This window comes from Pipistrellus hanaki, assembly GCF_964339955.1.
Source record: "Pipistrellus hanaki genome assembly, chromosome: 15".
Taxonomy (NCBI): Eukaryota; Metazoa; Chordata; class Mammalia; order Chiroptera; family Vespertilionidae; genus Pipistrellus; species Pipistrellus hanaki.
Window position 1 is genome coordinate 29,265,190 of NC_140517.1, and position 19,189 is coordinate 29,284,378.

Consider the following 19,189-nt stretch of genomic DNA (forward strand, 5'->3'; position numbering starts at 1 on the left):
CTTGGGGACTGAAGGGTCCCGGGTTTGATTCTGGTCAAGGGCATGTACCTTGGTTGCGGGCATATCCCCAGTAGGGGGTGTGCAAGAGGCAGCTGATCGATGACTCTCTCTCATTGATGTTTCTAACTCTCTCTCTCCCTTCCTCTCTAAAAAATCAATAAAATATATTTTTTTTAAAAAGAGCTCCTGCCGAAGCCGGTGTGGCTCAGCGGTAGAGTGTCCGTCTGCGGACTGAAAGGTCCCAGGTTCAATTCCGGTCAGGGGCATGTACATTGGTTGCGGGCACATCCCCGGTTGGGGGTGTGCAGGAGGCGGCTGGTCGATGTTTCTCTCTCATCGACGTTTCTAGCTCTCTATCTCTCTCCCCTCCTCTCTGTAAAAAATCAATAAAATATATATATTTTTTTTAAAAAAGAGCTCCTGCTGGGTATTGAAGTAAAAAGTATTTTCTGAAAATCAGTAGTACAGATTTATATGTTAGAGTAAAAGGAGAATATATTTAAAGATAATGGGAAGTATATTTAAGCATATTAGAAAGAAATGATTATTAACTAACCAATAATTTGAAACATGAGCTAATTTTTTTTTTTCCTTTTTTAGAAAGACAACAAAGTTGCTGCATAGTCTACAAACAAGTCTTTGGAAATAGGTGAACTTCTAGCTCTTCATGGTCCTGAGAATTGGTTTCAGTCTTTACCAAGAATGAAGAAGTGAATTCGCTGTATATTTGTCACCAGCACTGGGTTTTTGTTGTTGTTGTTGTTGTTGTTGTTGTTGTTGTTGGTTTGTTTGTTTTTCTGCTTAATTTCAAAGATATGATGTAGTTATATTGGGGGGGTAAGGGGCAGCTCATCTTTAAAAATGAGCATTAAATATATTTGAAATAGCAGAAGGTTAAGTAATTTCTTATGTGTAAACTAAAGCAGTACTTCAATGGGACTTACAAGTATTTTTTCATCACTGAAAGGATTTTTTTTATCACTAAATTGTATTTGGCAATTATTGTAAGTTACCTGCAGATAGGGCCGTGATACTGTGTTTCAAGCCACAGAAGGGTGTGTGTGTGTGTGTGTGTGTGTGTGTGTATGTATGTGTCTGTGTCTGTATCTTTTTCCCTTTCTTTTTGGCAATCCTGTAATATCCCTTTTGAGGTAGTTTATTTCATCAGTTAATTGGGATGCTGGATGGGAGAGAATTTTGTCAGTCAACTATGTACACACAGTAAATACTGTTTCTTAGGCAAAGATAACTTTTTTATATAGTTATAAAATTCCATTATATAGCATTGCCAAAGAAACATTAAGAACTTTGTATAGCTGTATAAAAAGCAACTAATTTTTTAAAGAATAAACATTTTAAAGTCAGCAAACATACTGTGTCCTTGCAGAAGTTGTGCTGAAGATCAGAGCTATGGGTGGGTCTTTTTTTTCTTCTTTTTTTTTTTTTTTTCCATAGCTTTCCAGGCTTAAGATTTTTTATTTTGATTTTTTTTTAAATGTTTAGAACACAAATGAAGATTTGATACATTCTTTTGTTAAATTATGCTCATTGTAAGAATTTCATTTTATAGTAAATGGCATATCACAGGATTTGTCCAAATAATAAATATTTTCAGTATATGAATGTAAATAATCATAGATAATAATGTACTTAGCTGTATTTTCAAATAAGTAAGTCCTCCCCTTTTTTTAAGACAGTAAAACTAGGCATCAATTAACCTGTTCTTCCTGATAATGCCTGGAATTTTGTCGTGATAAGTTGACTCATTCCATTATATTTCAAGAGGATTCAGAGTGTTAGAAATTATTTTGACAACTTATCAGATATCATAACACTGGTCCTTTGGCCTGTGATTCACAAATGACTCAATATAGAGTTCATTGCTAACTATAAATTACTAGTAAATCTTTTTGATACTTTAAGCTATACTGGGGGGAAAATCTGGCCACCTTTGTGTTTTTATGAAGGCCATGGAATAAAGGGATCCAAAGATTTAAATATTCTTATCTCTCTTGATTTTGTTAACTTTCTCCTTAAGCTACTCAGTAGTAATAAAGATGTGAAAAACTGCACAGTAGAATTAGAATATTTAAAGATGGTTGATATTTTTAATTTTATATCTTTTGTATAGCTCTACAAGATGTTTTGTAATTTGGTTTCATTATTAAGTTTCAGTACTTGACAGTCATAATTTAGATAATATTGTTTAATACTGTTTGCATGTTAACAAAATCTTTTGGAGGACCCATAAATCATGATATTGAACACATTTCTGAGGCATTCTGAACATTAAAGCAAGTGCTATGGCAATACTTATAGACTGTTTAAGATGTCCTGGGCCTATTTCAAGAAGAAAAACTGTAAATACCAGTTTTACATGCTCTAAAAATATGAATTCATGCAATTTCCAAGCCCTCTGGGTCACTGACTAGGGCATTTGGTGCCCTAGTAACTGGCAGCATGGCATACCTGCAGTGCACCTTACAATATTAAAGCAAGGTTTTTATTCTAAGACAGAATAAAACTCTTCAATTAAAAGTGTTCGTCAAAGTTTTTTCTCTTTAAACAGAAATGTTTTCTTACAATAGAAAGATAAAGGCATCTTTAAAATGTCAGAATGGAATTATGGTCATGTTTATATTCCCTAAAAAAACTAAATTATTTTCTCTCTAAGACTTACTTATTGTCGTAGATGTTTAGGTAAAGGAACAAGCCCCTTTCTCTCCCTGTATAGTGGAGACCACAACTAAGTTCAAATCTGTGACATGAGGGGACAGCCAAGTGGAAAACCTCAGGCTAGAATGTGACCTCTGGCCAGGCAGGTGCAAATGAGGGGAGAGGGGAGGGCTGGCTCCTTCTAAATTCACTTATTGGAGAGACCATTTTTCCCTCCAAAATCAGAACTTAATGTAAGTGGTAGAAAGATAGGTTTAGGAATGTTAATCCAGGTCAGTGCCTCTTAATCAGAGTCTGAATTGACATCCTAGGAGCAATTAGAAAAGTGAAGAAATGTGTTTTGGGCTGTCCCTATAACTAGGAACAATTGGCATTTAAGTGTCGGGTCAGGGATGGTAAATGTCCTACACTATGCTGGACAGTGCCACATAATCAGTTATCTAGCCCAAAATATAGCAGTGGCCCTTCCACTTTGAGAAATACTAGCTGAACTCCCTCCACATGTGAAGACAGTGAGTGGGGAATTCATCCCTCCCTGCCCCCAAAACTAACTATACATGGAACGTGAAAGGACAAGTATAAAGGAACTTTACTCCCAATAGCAGCGTCAACATTTAGAGAACCCATTATCACAGTAGGAGTTACCACTCCATCCAGTTCTCTCTGGTAGTTCACAAATCTCTTATCAGAATCTCCTTAGAAGCACTCTTACATAAAGTCCAAATTTCCATGCTCCACACCTAGAAACTCTCGTTCTGAAGTTTTGTAGTGGAGCCTGGGAATCAGTCTCGCTTCCATAGGCAGTTTCAATCATCCAGGCTTAGAAAAAGAGTTTTAAAACATCACAGCTGGCTCGTTTAAAATAGCCCCCTCCTCCTGTAGGGTTTTGGTGAAGTTTTCTCAATAGGATTACTTTTTCATTTCCCCATCCTTCCAAATCTGGTATATCCAGGTTGTGACGAGGGCTTAAGAGAGGGAAAGGACCAAGTGTGTGTTTGAGGGGGAGTGGGGGGCGGCATTTCTGGAGGACAGAATCTTTCCTCCAGTGTTAGGCTACTTTGAGTACCAAGACTTGAATATTTTGTTCCTAGCATACAGGAAATGAATGTGTGTTGTGTCTGTCAGATTTACATGGCTGTTGTCCTGCTTCTGTGTTACGTCTGAAAGAAGCTTCTGTAAGCACCAGTGCTAACAGATGTAATCATGTCTGATTCAGTGTTGCAGGATATCCCTGCCCTCTTAGTTTAGAGACTGTAAGCTGGTTTAAACGAACAGTGGGGAGAGTGTCACAATCATGAGTGATCTCTTAAAGGAGCTTAGATGTCTTCAGTTTGCTTAGTTTTCCTGTTATGAGTGTGTTTTTAATGGATGACAAGTATTAATACAATTGGACTCAAATTTAGGGAAGTAAAATAGCACCGTTAATCCCTTATTGTGAAGATGCTAAATGGGGATTTGCTCAGAGCAGGCTGTCTTAGCTTCTTGCAAGATAGAGATACAGGGACAACTTCTTAAAAGAGGAATCCCGTGAGGAGAAGTTGAGGAAAGTAAGGGAGAACGTAGCTTTGTGCAGCAGAGGCCAGCGCCAGCCAGCCAGCCAGTGTGTGCACTAGGAAGCTAGAGGTGCAGGTCCCAGTCCCTGCTCTTACAATCCCAGCCTTCTGAGGAGGGGTGATACAAAGTTCATATCCTGTTTTTCAGAGCCAGTGTTAATAAAAGCAAGCTTCTGGTTTGGGGACATCTATAAATCTAGCTACAAGAGCACATGCTGAAACTATGAATCTAATGTGGTTTCTGTTCTCAGTGATGGTGCATAGCTGAAGCCAGTGAGATGTGTGTCCTTTAAATTCCAGCTGTCTTCATATTAATTAACTTGGCTGACTGATATAATGTTCTCAGGTTTAGCTCATAAACATACCAAAATAGACCTGAATCTGATTTCAGTCTATAGTGAATGTTGGTTTTAAGGAAATGTTTTAAAATGCACTGATGTTCAGTGTTGTGGTTTATAAAGAAACAAAGCAGCTCTGTGAGACTAAAGCATATTTTAATTCAATAATGAGGCTTTCTTAGAGTGACTCATACTTTAGATGCACAGAAAAAAACTGAGAGTAGGCAGCAAAAGAGCTCATGGCTCAGAAAGCCTTGCCTTTGGCTCCAGACTTAAAGAGCAGTCTGGGAGTGGAAGGGGAAGAAAGCAAAGAATGCTAATCTTGAAGGGGTAGGAGAAGCCTGGGCCCAGACAAGATTGTACTGATTGTAAATGGTTTACAGTCATCCCATTACAGAGGACAGGAACAGCTGTCTGTGTACCTCTGTAATCCTTGTACTCACCTAATTCTGGTAATCCTTGGGTATTAGCCTCACACAGGATTGATGAGAATGCAAATTCCAACATTGTAATTCAGGATTTTGCTTGTGCTGAAATTGTTCTATAAAATTTTTTATGAGTTGGTTGAGTGATGGTTATCCCTTACTCCATTCCCTGTGTTTAATAGCATTTCTTTGTCCCAAAGTTGCAGCTTATAAAATGCAAGTAGGTATAGTTTTTTGTTTTGTTTTGTTTATATATATTTTATTGATTTTGTACAGAGAGGAAGGGAGAGAGACAGAGAGTTAGAAACATCGATGAGAGAGAGTCATCGATCAGCTGCCTCTTGCATACCCCCTACTAGGGATATGCCCGCAACCAAGGTACATGCCCTTGACCGGAATCGAACCCGGGACCCTTCAGTCCCTAAGCCGACGCTCTATCCACTGAGCCAAACCGTTTCGGCTGTTTTGTTTTGTTTTGTTTTGTTTTGTTTTATAAATTAATACAGTGTAAAAAGAATATGGGGAGTACTGAGGATGTTTTCTAAAACAGACAAAAGAAAAGAAAAAAATCAGCCAAAACCGGTTTGGCTCAGTGAATAGAGCATTGACCTGCGAACTGGGGGGTCCCAGGTTCAATACCGGTCAAGGCATGTACCTTGGTTGTGGGCACATCCCCAGTGGGGGGAAGGGAGGTGCAGGAGGCAGCTGATCGATGTTTCTCTCTCGTGGATATTTCTAACTCTCTATTTCTCTCCCTTCCTCTCTGTAAAAAAATAATAATAATAAAAAAAATCATCTACAATTCCACTACCAAGAGCTAACCATTGTTAATACTATTTGAGTGTATATTCTGCCTGGCATTGTTCTGTATAGCCATGTACTTTTCAACAAAAATGGATTCATGGTAAATGTACTGTTATAAAATATGTACTTGTTTTTTTTTCACATATATTGAGTATCCCTTTTGTTTTAAAGTATATGCACACAGAAATCATGTGCATAATAATCATGATTGCCTATGTAACAAGCACCCAGATTAGAAATCCGAATAGTAATAGTATACCTATTAGCTCACACACACACACACACACACACACACACACACACACAACTGCCTTTCAGTAGCCCTTGAATTACTACTGTCCTGACGTCTAACAGGATGAATTGCTTTTGCTTGTTTTTTATTCTTTATATAAATGGAATTATATAGTATATATTTAATGTGAGCTTAGCTTCTTTGCTCAATACTGTGTTTGTGAGTCAAACATATTGCATTTGGTTGTGGAATATTTGTTTTCATTGCAGTGTAATATTTCATTGTGTTAATAGACTTCAATTTATGCATTCTGGTGATGCCACATTTGGATAATTTCTATATTTGGCTTTTAAAATAATGCTGGCAATATCTTTCCCTCTGCAAGAGAAGCCAAAGCTAGAGTGGGTGAGAGGAACATTGGTTTACACTACTTGAGGACTTAGAATATGGTGAAAGATAAGAGTGCCCAGCTGTAATACCACTCCACACCAGTGTTCTCAGCAAGAAACCCTGATGTACTGTCAATGTAGACAGATGTGTATAGTAGAGCAGATTCAAAATTAATACTCTGTGTTCTTAGCCGTTCACCTCTAAAAACAGTTCCACATTTAGGCACAGTGAGCCACTCTTAAAAGTCCTGGACATGGAAATATTCCCATCACCAGCTTTCCCCGTGGTGGCATTGGAGTATTTCTTGTCCTACAAACCTATGTTCAGGCTGTGGGCTTGGTGTCTTTGATCTCTTCCCTCTCCTGATAAAACCTCAATTACTCTGTTGAGGTTCATATAATCCTCTCACCCTGCTGATTGGATCATTTAATGCCCATCATCTTGAAAAACCTGTTACCTGCTTGCCTCTTACTCTATGCTTCTATTCTTCCAAATGACTTCAGCTTTTGTGTGGTTTACACATCTCTGTTCAGAATCCCCAAATAACCATACTCATGGTTATGATTTCTTACAGCAAAATTAGCAAATGGAAAAGATGAACTGGCAAAGTCTGGGGGAAACAAGGCTGAAACTTTCAGAGGGAATTTTGAAAGGAGTCACACAGGATGTGCAATTTAGGCACAGTGAGCCACTCTTATAAATTCTGGAAATGGTGGAAAAACTGAAATTCAGGTTTCCAGATGTCAACAAGGGCCAAAAAGCAGGCCTTATAAGCAGGCCTGAAAAAATGATAGAAGTCAAGCTTGCTATGTTAACTCTTCTAGACAAAGCCTGGTTCTTGTTTCTGATCCTGTGGCTTTTTCTTTTATCCTTTTCTATCCAAAGCTTTAGATATACCTGGACCTTGCCCATCAGCCTCATCTAAATCATGGATTTAGACACTTCATACTTTGATCTTCCAATTGGCTTCCTCAAAAAATAACTTTTCTGCCGAAACCGGTTTGGCTCAGTGGATAGAGCGTCAGCCTGTGGACTGAAGGGTCCCTGGTTCGATTCCCGTCAAGGGAATGTACCTGGATTGCGGGCACATCCCCAGTAGGGGTATGCAAGAGTCAGCTGATCGATGATTCTCATCAATGTTTCTAACTCTGTCTCCCTTCCTCTCTGTAAAAAAAATCAATAAAATATATTTTTTTTAAATAACTTCTTTTAAATTTTATTTATTCAAGTAGAGGCCCGGTGCACAAAATTTGTGCATGGAGGGAGTTGTCCCTCAGCCCAGCCAGCACTCTCTCCAATCTGGAACCCCTCAAGGGATGTCCAACTGCCCATTTTGTCCTGATCCACGGGCAGTTGGACATCCCTCTCACAATCCAGGATTGCTGGCTCGCCTGCCTAATTGTCCCTAACCGCTTCTGCCTGATCACCCCCTAACTACTCCCCTGCCTGCAAGATCATCCCTAACTGCCCTTCCCTACCAGCCTGGTCATTCCTAACTGCCCTCCCTTGCTAGTCTGATCATCCCTAACTGCCCTCCCCTATCAGCCTGGTCACCCCCAACTGCCCTCCCCTATAGGCCTGGTCGGCCCTAACTGTCCTCCCCTTGTGTGTTGGAATGATAGTCAATTTGTATATTACCTCTTTATTATATAGGATTGATTGAGGTGACTTTGATCAACATGAACATACCAGTTCATGAATAGGTTTCTGTGTTAAAAGATTTAAGCAATGTACCATGTGCCCAACACCCAAAGTCAAATTTTCTCTTGTCACCTCATATTAAAACCCCCTTCTCTCCTACCCCCTTCCCTCTGGCAGCTGCCACTCTGCTGTTTCTGTACATAAGTTTTAGTTTTATATCCCATATATGAATGAAATCATATGGGTCTTAGCTTTTTCTGTCTGACTTATTTCACTTAGCATAGTGTTCTCATCCATATTGTTGCAAATAGTGCTATTTCTTCATTTCTTATGGCTTAAGTAGTATTTCATTGAGTGTATGTACCATTTCTTGTTTATCCAGTCCTCTATCACAAGACACTTTGGTGGTTTCCATGTCTTGGCCACCGTGAATAATGCTGCAATGAACATAGGGGTGCACATAGTTTTGCGAATACATGATTTTGCATTTTTCAGGTATATACTCAGGAATGGGATTGCTGGGTCAGATGGTAGCTCTATTCTTAACTTTTTGAGGAATCATCCGACTGCTTTCCGTAGTGATCACTCCCTAACTACTCCCCTGCCTGCACGTTCATCCCTAACTGCATTCCCACCAGCTGTGAATGAGGGTTCCCCCTTTTTTTTTCTTCCACAATTTCCCCAGCACTTGTTTGTCTTGATAATGGCCAATCTGACAGGTGTAAGATGTCATCTAATTGTATTTTTGATTTGCATTTTTCTCGTTGCCAGTGAGGTTGAATATATTTTCATATACATGTATCTATTAGCTCTATGTCTTCTTGGGAGAAGTTGAATTTCCAGGTCCTCTGTCCCCTTTTTTTTTTTTTTTTTTTATATATATATTTTTTGATTTTTTTACAGAGAGGAAGGGAGAGGAAGGGTTAGAAACATCAATCAACTGCCTCCTGCACACCCCTACTGGGGATGTGCCTGCACCCAAGGTACATGCCCTTGACCAGAATCGAACCTGGAACCCTTTGGTCTGTGGGCTGACGCTCTATCCACTGAGCCAAACTGGTTAGGGTTCTGCCCACTATTTGATTGGGTTGTTTGTTTGGTGTTGAGGTTTACAAGTTCTTTGTATGTTTTGGAAAATGAAACTTTGTCGGAGCTACAATTTGCAAATCATCTCCCATCTGGTTGACTGCCTGTTTGTTTTGTTGTCCATTTCTTTTGCTGTGTAGAAGCTCTTCAGTTTGATATAGACCCATTCATTTATTTTTGCCTTTACTTCCCTTGCCTTTGGGATCAAGTCTATAAAACGTTCTCTATGACCCAGGTCAATAAGTTTGATACCTATATTTTTTTTCTATGTAACTTATTGTTTCAGATCTTATATTTAGGTCTTCGATCCACTTTGCAATAATTTTGGACCTGGGGACAAACTGTAACCCAGTTTCATTCCTTTGCATGTGGCTTTCCAGTTGTCCCAGCACTATTTATTGAAGAGACTATCTTTTCTTTTTTCTTATTTTTTATTTATTTATTTATTTATATAATAAATCTTTATTGTTCAGCCGAGACTGGTTTGGCTCAATGGATAGAGCGTCGGCTTGGGAACTGAAAGGTCCCGGGTTCGATTCCGGTCAAGGGCATGTACCTTGGTTGCGGGCATATCCCCAGTAGGGAGTGTGCAAGAGGCAGCTGATCGATGACTCTCTCTCATCGATGTTTCTAACTCTCTCTCTCTCTCCCTTCCTCTCTGTACAAAATCAATAAAATAAAAAAAGACATTTAAAAAAAATCTTTATTGTTCAATTATTACAGGTGTTGTACCTCTTTTTTCCCTCCCCCCATAACTCTCCTCCTCCTGATTCCCCATCCCATCCCATACCCTTACACCCTGCCACTGTCTTCATCCTTAGGTGTAAGATTTTTGTCCCAATTTCTTCCCACACCCCTCAGACCTCCTTCCCCCTGAGAATTGTCAGTCCACTCCCTTTATGTCCCTGGTTCTATTATATTCACCAGTCCATTCTGTTCTTCAGATTTTTTATTCTCTTGATTTTTAGATTCACTTGTTGGTAGGTATGTAATTGATGTCTTTTTGTTGTTCATAATTTTTACCTTTACCTTTTTCTTCTTCCTCTTAAAGAATACCCTTCAGCATTTCATGTAATCCTGGTTTGGTGGTGATGAACTCCTTTAGCTTTTTATTGTCTGTAAAGCTCTTTATCTGACCTTCAATTCTGAATGATAGCTTTGCTGGGTAGAGTAATTTTGGTTGTAGGTTCTTGCTGTTCATCACTTTATTTCTTGCCACTGCCATCTGGCCTGCATAGTGTCTGTTGAGAATCAGCTGACAGTCATATGGGTACTCCCTTGTAGGTAACTAACTGTTTTTCTCTTGCTGCTTTCAAGATTCTCTTTGTCTTTTGCTCTTGACATTTTAATTATGTGCTCCTCTTTGGATTCCTTTTGTTTGGGGTTCTGTGTGCTTCCTGTACTTGTAAGTCTATTTCTTTCACCAGGTAGGGAAAGTTTTCTATCATTATTTCTTTCAATAGGCCTTCAATATCCTGCTCTCTTCTGGCACCCCAAAAATCTGGATGTTGGTACGCTTAAAGCCGTCCAGAGGCTCCTTACACTATCCTCACTTTTTACACTATTCTTATTTCTTTCTGCCTCTCTAGTTGGGTGTTTTTTTGTTTTCTCATATTCCATATCTTTGGTTTGACTCTTGGGGTATGTTGATCTACAGTTGAGTTTCTGTATATTCTTTATTACAGACAGTGTATGCTTAATTTCTGACTGGTCCTTTTCCATTTTTTTTTGCTTTCTCATTAAGGTCCTTGAAGGTCTCTTCAAGTTTCTCAGCGGTTTTTAGAAGATTCTTGAGTAACCTTAGAAATGTGATTCTGAACTCTATGTCGTCCAGTAGTTTACTTTTCTCCATCTCTCCCATTCGTGACATGCTTCTGTGTCTCTTTTTGCAAAAGGAATTGTTTTTTTCCATTTCTTTTCCTAAAGTTTTATACAGAAAGGCAGTGGATTTTTGCACATTGATTTTGTATCTGCAACTTGACTATTTGTTTATTGTTTCTAATAGTTCGGTAGTGTCTTTAGGGTTTTCTATATGCAACATCATGTCATCTGCAAAAAGTGACAGTTTGACTTCTTCCTTCCTTATTTTTATGCCTTTTATTTATTTCTCTTGTCTTATTGCTCAGACTAGAACTTACAGCACTATATAATAAAAGCCTAATGTGCAAATTGACCAAACAGCAGAATGACACATACTGACCACCAGGGGTCAGATGCTTAATGCAGGAGCTGCCCCCAGCTCGCAGGCCCCGACTGGCAGTGGCTGTGGAGGGTGGGGCCAACAAGCGGGCGGCACCAGGCCAGCCAAGATAGGTGCTATTGGTGTACCCAGATCAGTCCTGATCGCTGGCCAGGCCTAGGGACCCTACCCATTCACGAATTTTATGCACTGGGCCTCTAGTGTTGAATAAGAGTGGTAAGAGAAGACATCCTTATCTTGTTCTTGATCTTAGGGGGAAACCTTTTAGTTTTTCGCCATTGAGTATTATATTAGCTGATGGTTTATCATGTATGAATGGTCTTTATTATGTTGAGGTACTTCTATTCCTATTTTATTGAGTATTTTAATTGTAAATAGATGTATCTTATCAAAGGCTTTTTCTGCATCTATTGATAAGATCATACGATTTTTATCTTTTGTTAATGTGGTATATTACCACATTGTAAATGTTGAACCATCCTTGTGCCCCTGGATTGTGATATATTGTTTTTTGGATGTACTATTCTATTCGATTTGCTAGTGTTTTGTTTTGGATTTATGCATCAGTATTCATCAGGGATATTGGTCTATAGTTTTCTTTTAGTGTGTTATCTTTGCCAGGTTTTTGTGTCCAGATTATATTGGTCTACTAGAATATCTTAGGAATCTTTGTACACTTGGTAGAATTCACAGGAGAAGCCATCTAGTCCAGGACTTTTATTTGGGGGGGAGGTTTTGATGGTTGTTTTAATTTCCTCACTGCTAATAAGTCTATTTAGATTTTCCAATTCTTCATGAGTTAGTTTAGGGAGGTTGTATATTTCTAGGAACTTACCCATTTATTCTAGGTTATTGAATTTGGTGGCATAAAGTCTTTCATAATATTCTAGTATAATCCTTTGTAAATCTGTAGTGACTTCTTTCATTTCTGATTTTGTTTATATAGTTCTTTTTTTTTTAATATTTTTTATTGATTTCAGAGAGGAAGGGAGTGAGAGGAGAGAGAGAGAAAAAGAGAGAGCACTCAATGAGGTGAAAGGATCATTGATCAGGTGCCTCCTTCATGCTCCACAGTAGGGGATCAAGCCTACAACCTAGGCGTGTGTCCTGACCAGGCACTGTGACGTCCTGGTTCATAGGTCAATGGGCTGTTTATGTGGGTTTTTTCCCATTTTTCCTTAGTGAATCTAGCCAATTGGTTTGTCAATTTTTTTTTTTTAATCTTTTCAAAGAACCAGCTTTTTACTCTTGATATTTTTTTGGTATAGCCTTTTTGTTCTCTATATCATTTAATTCTCTAGTTTTTATTATTTCCTTTCTTATGCTGACTTTGGATTGCTATTTTCCTTTTTCTAGTATTTTAAGATGTGATGTTAGATTATTTACTTGGGTTTTTTTCTTGTTTCTTGAGGCCTATAATGATATAAATTTCCATCTTATGGCTTTCGTTGCATCGCAAAAGTTTTGATATGTTGTGCTATTCTCATTTGTCTCTATATATTTTTATCTTGTCTTTAATTTCTTCTCTGATTGAGTCATTTTATAGTAATATCTTATTTAATCTTCGGCATTTGTGGTTTTTTTACTTGCTTTCTGCAGTTGATTTCTAATTTCAAGGCATCATAATCAGAAAATATGCCTGGTATTATTTCAGTCTTTTTTAGTTTGTTGAGTCTAGTTTTTGATTCAATTATATGATCTGTCCCAGAGTGTTCCATGTGCTCTGGAGAAAAATGTATAATCTGATGTTCTGAGATGAAATGTTCTGTAAATGTCAATTATATCCATTTAGTCTATCATATCATTTATGGCTGGTATTTCTTTATTGATTTTCTATTTAGTTGATTTGTCTAGAGCTATGAATGGAATATTAAGGTCTCCAACTATGACTGTGTTTTGATCTGTGTCTCCTTTTAGTTCTGTGAGTAGTTGCTCCCTGGTTGGGTGCATATCTATTAACAAGTGTTGCCCAGCCAGTGTGGCTCAGTAGTTGAGGTCAGTCCATGAACCAGGAGGTGAGGGTTCGATTCCTAGTCAGGGCATATGCCCCGATTATAGGCTTGATTCCCGGGGGGGAGCATGCAAGAGGCAGCCGATTTATTCTCATGATTGATGTTTCTCTCTCTCTCTTCCTCTTCCTTCCTATCTGAAATCAATTTAAAAAAGAAAAATAAACTATAGCTGCAAAAATTCTGAAGCAGGAGCAAACCTAGTATAGCTGGAGTGGAGTGAGTGGGGAAAGGATGGTAGCATTTGAGAAAGGGAACATTGGGGGCAACTGTAATGATTGTTATTTATCCTGAGGTGCAAGCAATTGTGAGGTTTTGAGCAGAGGAATGACAGTCTGACTTAATTTACAAAGAATCTTGGCTGCTGTGTTGGGAATAAACTACAATATATAGTAGAGCCAGAAGCAGAGAGGCCAGGTTGGAGGCCAGTGCACTAATCCAGAGTGATGCTCCTGGCTCCCTGGCAGTTGGATCATGAGGCTGAGACTTCCAGTACTGAATCTATTGCAGAGGCCTTTGTGGTGAGCCCTGTGGTATGGTGGCCAGTGTGGTATCCTCAGCAGATTTGGCCTCTGGCCAAGGCTTTAATGCATGCATTCATTCACACGTCAAAATTAAATAATAGGATACAGTCAAGTCTATTTCTCATTGTCCCTCAGACTTACAGTTACCCTCTCCATGTGGGGCGAGACTGTTTCCAGTTTTTGCTAGTACAAACAGTGCTGTATGAAGAACCTTCATGGATCGTTTAATAAATGGTGGATTTATCTGTAAAACAAATCCAATAACTGGAAATTCTGGATAACAGGAGACATAGCTTTGTAATTATATTTCTGTGTCCCCCTCAACAGAAATTTATGGCAGTTTACACTTTAACCATTTTTTGAGGGTGTCTGTTACCCCATATTTACCAATATGATGTTATCGAACTTTTGAAAGTTTCTGCCAGTCTTTTTGTTGTCGTTAATCCTCACCTGGGATATTTTTTCCATTGGTTTTTAGAGAGAATGGAAGGGAGGGGAGAGACAGAGAGAGAAGCCTCGATGTGAGAGACATATCAATTAGTTGCCTCCCACAAATGCCCCAACCGGGGCTGGGGATCAAGTCTGCAAGCGTGATTGGTACGTGCCCTTAACCAGGATTGAACTCCATAGGCAGACCAAAGCTCTAACCACTGAGCAACCTGTCAGAGCTTGCCAGTCTTATAATTGAAAAGTGTTACCATGGTACCCTGTGCATTTCATGTTGTGTGAGGTTGAACATTTTTTTCATAAGTTATGAGTACTTTTTTTGTGTGAACTGCATATAAATATTGTTTGATTTTTTTTTTTCCTTCAATGTTTGTCTTAGTAATTTGCAGGAGCTCTTTTTGTATTAGGGGGGAAAGGTGTTTTGTTTTGTTTTTTTATTGACTAATACCTGAACATAGTAATGAAAATGAAACAAAATAGTATGTAGTCAGTCTGCTTCTCTTCCTTAAAGACAAATACTTTTAACTGTTTATTTGTATTCTAGAAGGTGTTCCTCTCTACTAGTAAATTGTGTGTGTGTGTGAGAGAGAGAGAGAGATGTGTCCCCTTATTATTAATATATCACTAGGAAAAACCTATATGAACTGTTGTTTACTTTATTTACCTGTTTATCAACTGTAGACCTCCTGATATGAAGATATACTGTCTTAACCTCACACAGACACAAATCACAATCATCACTCTGTATCTTATTAATGTACTTACCATAATACTTGGTTATAGCTCATATATATTACATATGAAGTAAACATCATAATGAATGAGCCAAGTAGCATAAGCCCCATATGTATTTTTTTTTTTACAAAATGTTATTCTTCCTGCCATTAAAAATTGCCTTAATAACTTGTTGGTAACTTTAAAAGCTGAAAATAATAAGCAATATTCTGCTATGATTTTATAAGAATTCTTCAGCACAGAGCCAAGTTGTATGCCTTCCCCACAGCTGTAATCATAAATACTGTACATTTAAAAAGATATTACTTTGATCATGATTAAATGGGTTGTCTTTTCATAGATTCAAAATCATTATTTTTTAAGACTTTGTTTTGTTTTAGAGAAAGGAAGGGAGAGAGAGAGAGAAACATCTGTGTGAGAGTAAAACCTTTCCTGGCAACAGGATAGCACCCAACTAAATGCACACCAGCCATGACAAAAGCATCTACATTTTACATTTTAGTTTGCTTCATGATTGGACCTTAACTTCTCCAGTTTTTAAATTGTTTTTCCATCTTGTTCTCATAGTCTCTATTTCTTGGAATTTGTTCCATTCTTGAGTTCACAGATTCTGTAATCTATAATAATTTAGCCAATGTTTTCTTAGACCATTATTTTCTTTACAATTTTTGTTGTTGGGTTGTTTTTCTTAGAGATTCTGAATGCTCTTCCTTTTTGCTTGTATTTGTTACCTTTATCCTATCTAATAAAAGAGTAATATGCAAATTAGCCATCACTCCGCTACACCCACAAGCCGATTAGAGTGAGTATGCAAATTAACCCCAACCAAGATGGCTGCAGCCACAGAGAGGAGGGAGGCTTGGATTTTCCTGGCAATGGAGGAAGCCAAGCTTTCCACACCCTGGCAGGTCCAGGTCTCCACTCAAGGGTACAAAGTTTCAATTAAAGAAAGTAAATAAATTCTAATAGAAATGGCACAGTCACTGTGCTGGAAGAACAGAAGGCTAGGGTTGCCCCAGGAGATGGAGGAAGCCAAGCTTTCTCACACTCTAGCCGGTCCAGGCCTTCACTCCAGGCTACGAAGTTTCAATTATAGAAGATACATAAATTCCAACAGAAATGGCTGCCACCACAGAGCTAGCAGGAGGCTTGGCTCAGCTCCAGGCTACAAAGTTTTAATTGTAGAAGGTAAATAAATTATAGATACCAGGGCCTCCGCTTGGGTCACTGGGGGGCATGGCTTGCCTGCAAACCACCACAGGCCCCTCGCCCAGGCCGTCCCACTCCCCAAGGGAACCCCCACCCTGAACCAGGACACCCTTCAGAGCAAACCAGCTGGCCCCCACTCATGCACCGACCTCTGTCCTATCTAATTAAAGGGTGATATGCAAATAGGCCATCACTCCAACACACAAGATGGCTGCCCCCATGTGGACACAATATGGCCACCACAAGATGGCCAGCAGAGGAGGGCAATTGGGAAGGACCAGGTCTGTAAGGGAGGGCAGTTGTGGGCAATCAGGTCAACAGGGGTGGGCAGTTGGGAAGGAGAAGGCCTGCAAGGGAGGGCAGTTGGGAGCAACCAACCCTACAGGGGAGGGCATTTAGGGGTGACCAGCCTGGCAGAGGAGGGAAGTTGGGGGCGACCAGGCTTGCAGGGGACGGCAATTAGGGGTGACCAGGCCTGCAGGGGAGGGCAGTTAGGCGCAATCAGGCTGGCAGGGAAGTGGGTATGGGGTGATCAGGCTGGCAGGTGGAAGCAGTTAGGAACAATCAGGAAGGCAGGCAAGCGAGCAGTTGGGGCCAGCAGTCCTGGATTGTGAGAGGGATGTCCGACTGCCCAGTAGGATTGAGCCTAAATGCAGTTGGACATCCCTCAATGGGTCCCAAATTGGAGAGGGAACAGGTTGGGCTGAGGGACCACCCCCCCTGCCTGAATTTCGTGCACTGGGCCTCTAGTTGTTAATAATTAACATGATAACAAAAATGAGGGAATTTGTGGTCTCTGCCTTGGTGCATTGGTTGTACCCTGAGGGAAAAGGGAAGGTAACTCAGTTACCCTGACATTATAAAGGTATGTTATCTTAGATGCAAAAAGACAATAGGCTCAGTTAAGATCAGAATTGATCTTTGTCGCCCTGACCAGTTTGATAGAGTATTGGCCTATGGACTGAAGGGTCCCACGTTCGATTCTGGTCAAGGGCAAGTACCTTGGTTTTGAGCATATCCCCAGTGGGGGGTGTGCAGGAGGCAACTGATATTTCTCATCTAATGTTTCTGGCTCTCTATCCTTCTCACTTCCTCTCTGTAATAAAATATTTTTTTAAAGAAATTGATCTTTTCAGTGAAGATACAGGCGTAGGAAATGACTACTACCATTAGTGCTTTTTCAAGTTAATTTCAGACCATCCTTTTGTGTTTACTGTAGGTCTTTGATTTTGCAAGACTGCCATGCAGGCTTTCCCTGAACTAGTCAGGTTAGCATGTGGCCCCTTTTTGTCCATAAAACCTTTCTTAGGTCAGTTGCTAATCCTTCATCTAACATGGAGTAGTGCTAAATCCAATGCCAATCTGATTCTTTTTCTTTAGACATGATGTTTGTTTTTCATGTCTGGAAACTTAGCAATATCTTTTGTGTTTAGATATTTTATAATAACTTATCTGGGTATGGGTCTTTATTTATTTATTTATTTATTTTATTCAGTGTTATACTGGGTAGTTCATGGATTTTTTTTTTTAAATATATTTTATTGATTTTTTTTACAGAGAAGGATAGAGAGGTAGAAACATCGATCAGCTGTCTCTTGCACACCCGTCAATGGGGATGTACTCACAATCAATGTACATGCCCTTGACCAGAATCTAACCTGGGACCCTTCAGTCCGCAGACCGACGCTCTATCCACTGAGCCAAACCGGTTTCGGCAGTTCATGGACTTTTTTTTTTTTTCTTTTTTTTTATTGATTCTCCACAGAGAGGAAGAGAGAGAGAGATAGTTAGAAACATTGATGAGAGAGAAAGATCAGTCAGCTCCCTGGGGATGTGCCTGCAACCAAGGTACATGCCCTTGACAGGAATTGAACCTGGAACTCTTCAGTCCGCAGGCCGACGCTCTATCCACTGAGCCACACCGGTTTTGGCAATTCATGGACTTTTGATTTAAAGATTTGTAACTTTCCTTTAGCTTGTTCATTTATTACTTATTAAATAATTTGATGCAATCCACCATGTTCTTTTACTAAGATATGAACTGTTGAATCCATCCTTGTATATTTCATATATATATATATATATATATATATATATATATATAATTAATTTTTAGAGAGAGGAAAAAGTGGGGGAGAGAGAAATATCAATCACTTGCTTCCCATCTGACATGGAATTTCAAACTGAGCCACACCAGCCAAGGCTGTCTTAGTTTTTTCCTCATTTTCTTTTCTTATCCTGATTGTTAATCTCCTTCCTATAATAGATTTTATTCAAATATCTTAGGACAGTGGTCAGCAAACTCATTAGTCAACAGAGCCAAATATCAACAGTACAATGATTAAAATTTCTTTTGAGAGCCAAATTTTTTAAAATTCAAACGTCTAATGCCACTTCTTCAAAATACCCTGTTTCCCCGAAAATAAGACAGTGTCTTATATTAATTTTTGCTCCCAAAGATGCACTAGGTCTTATTTTCAGGGGATGTCTTATTTTTCCATGAGGAAGAATACGGTACACATTTATTGTTAAATGAAAATAAAGGAAATTTATTACCTGTATACAGTACGGTAGTACGGTAGTTGTCAACACAAACCAGACAAACTGTGAATCCTACAGTATCAAGAATTTATTCATTTATTCAATGACAATCATGTCATCATCTTCTGGAACATCATAACAATCCAATTCCTGAATTTCCTGGTGAATTTCTTGTGACCATTTCTTTCAGAATCAGTGGACCAAATCTCTCATGTTTAGCCTAGGGGGACCTTATTTTCGGGGGGATGCCTTATATTTCACTCAAGGAAACCTGTAAGTAGGTCTTATTTTTGGGGAAACACGGTAGACTCCCCCAGGTCGTGGTATTTTGTGGAAGAACCACACTCAAGGGGCCAAAGAGTCGCATGTGGCTCGCGAG

General features: G+C 39.2%; 1 protein-coding gene and 1 long non-coding RNA gene across 3 annotated transcripts in view; one reads left to right on the forward strand and one right to left on the reverse strand.

Annotated features, from left to right (window-relative positions):
• Positions 1-2,538, forward strand: part of LSM14A (LSM14A mRNA processing body assembly factor) — a 69,872-nt gene extending 67,334 nt beyond the window's left edge. For both annotated transcript variants that reach the window (XM_084905150.1, XM_084905151.1), the window contains one exon: positions 601-2,538. In XM_084905150.1, coding sequence (XP_084761276.1) covers positions 601-624 — 24 coding nt within the window. In that variant the 3' untranslated portion in view covers positions 625-2,538. The remainder of the gene's footprint in view (positions 1-600) is intronic.
• LOC311633029 lies at positions 1,107-16,614 on the reverse strand. The gene is made up of 2 exons (XR_014796886.1): positions 7,766-16,614; positions 1,107-7,710 (listed from the first exon to the last, which is right to left on the reverse strand). It is a non-coding gene; the product is annotated as an uncharacterized lncRNA (long non-coding RNA).
• Positions 16,615-19,189: the final 2,575 nt, after the last annotated feature.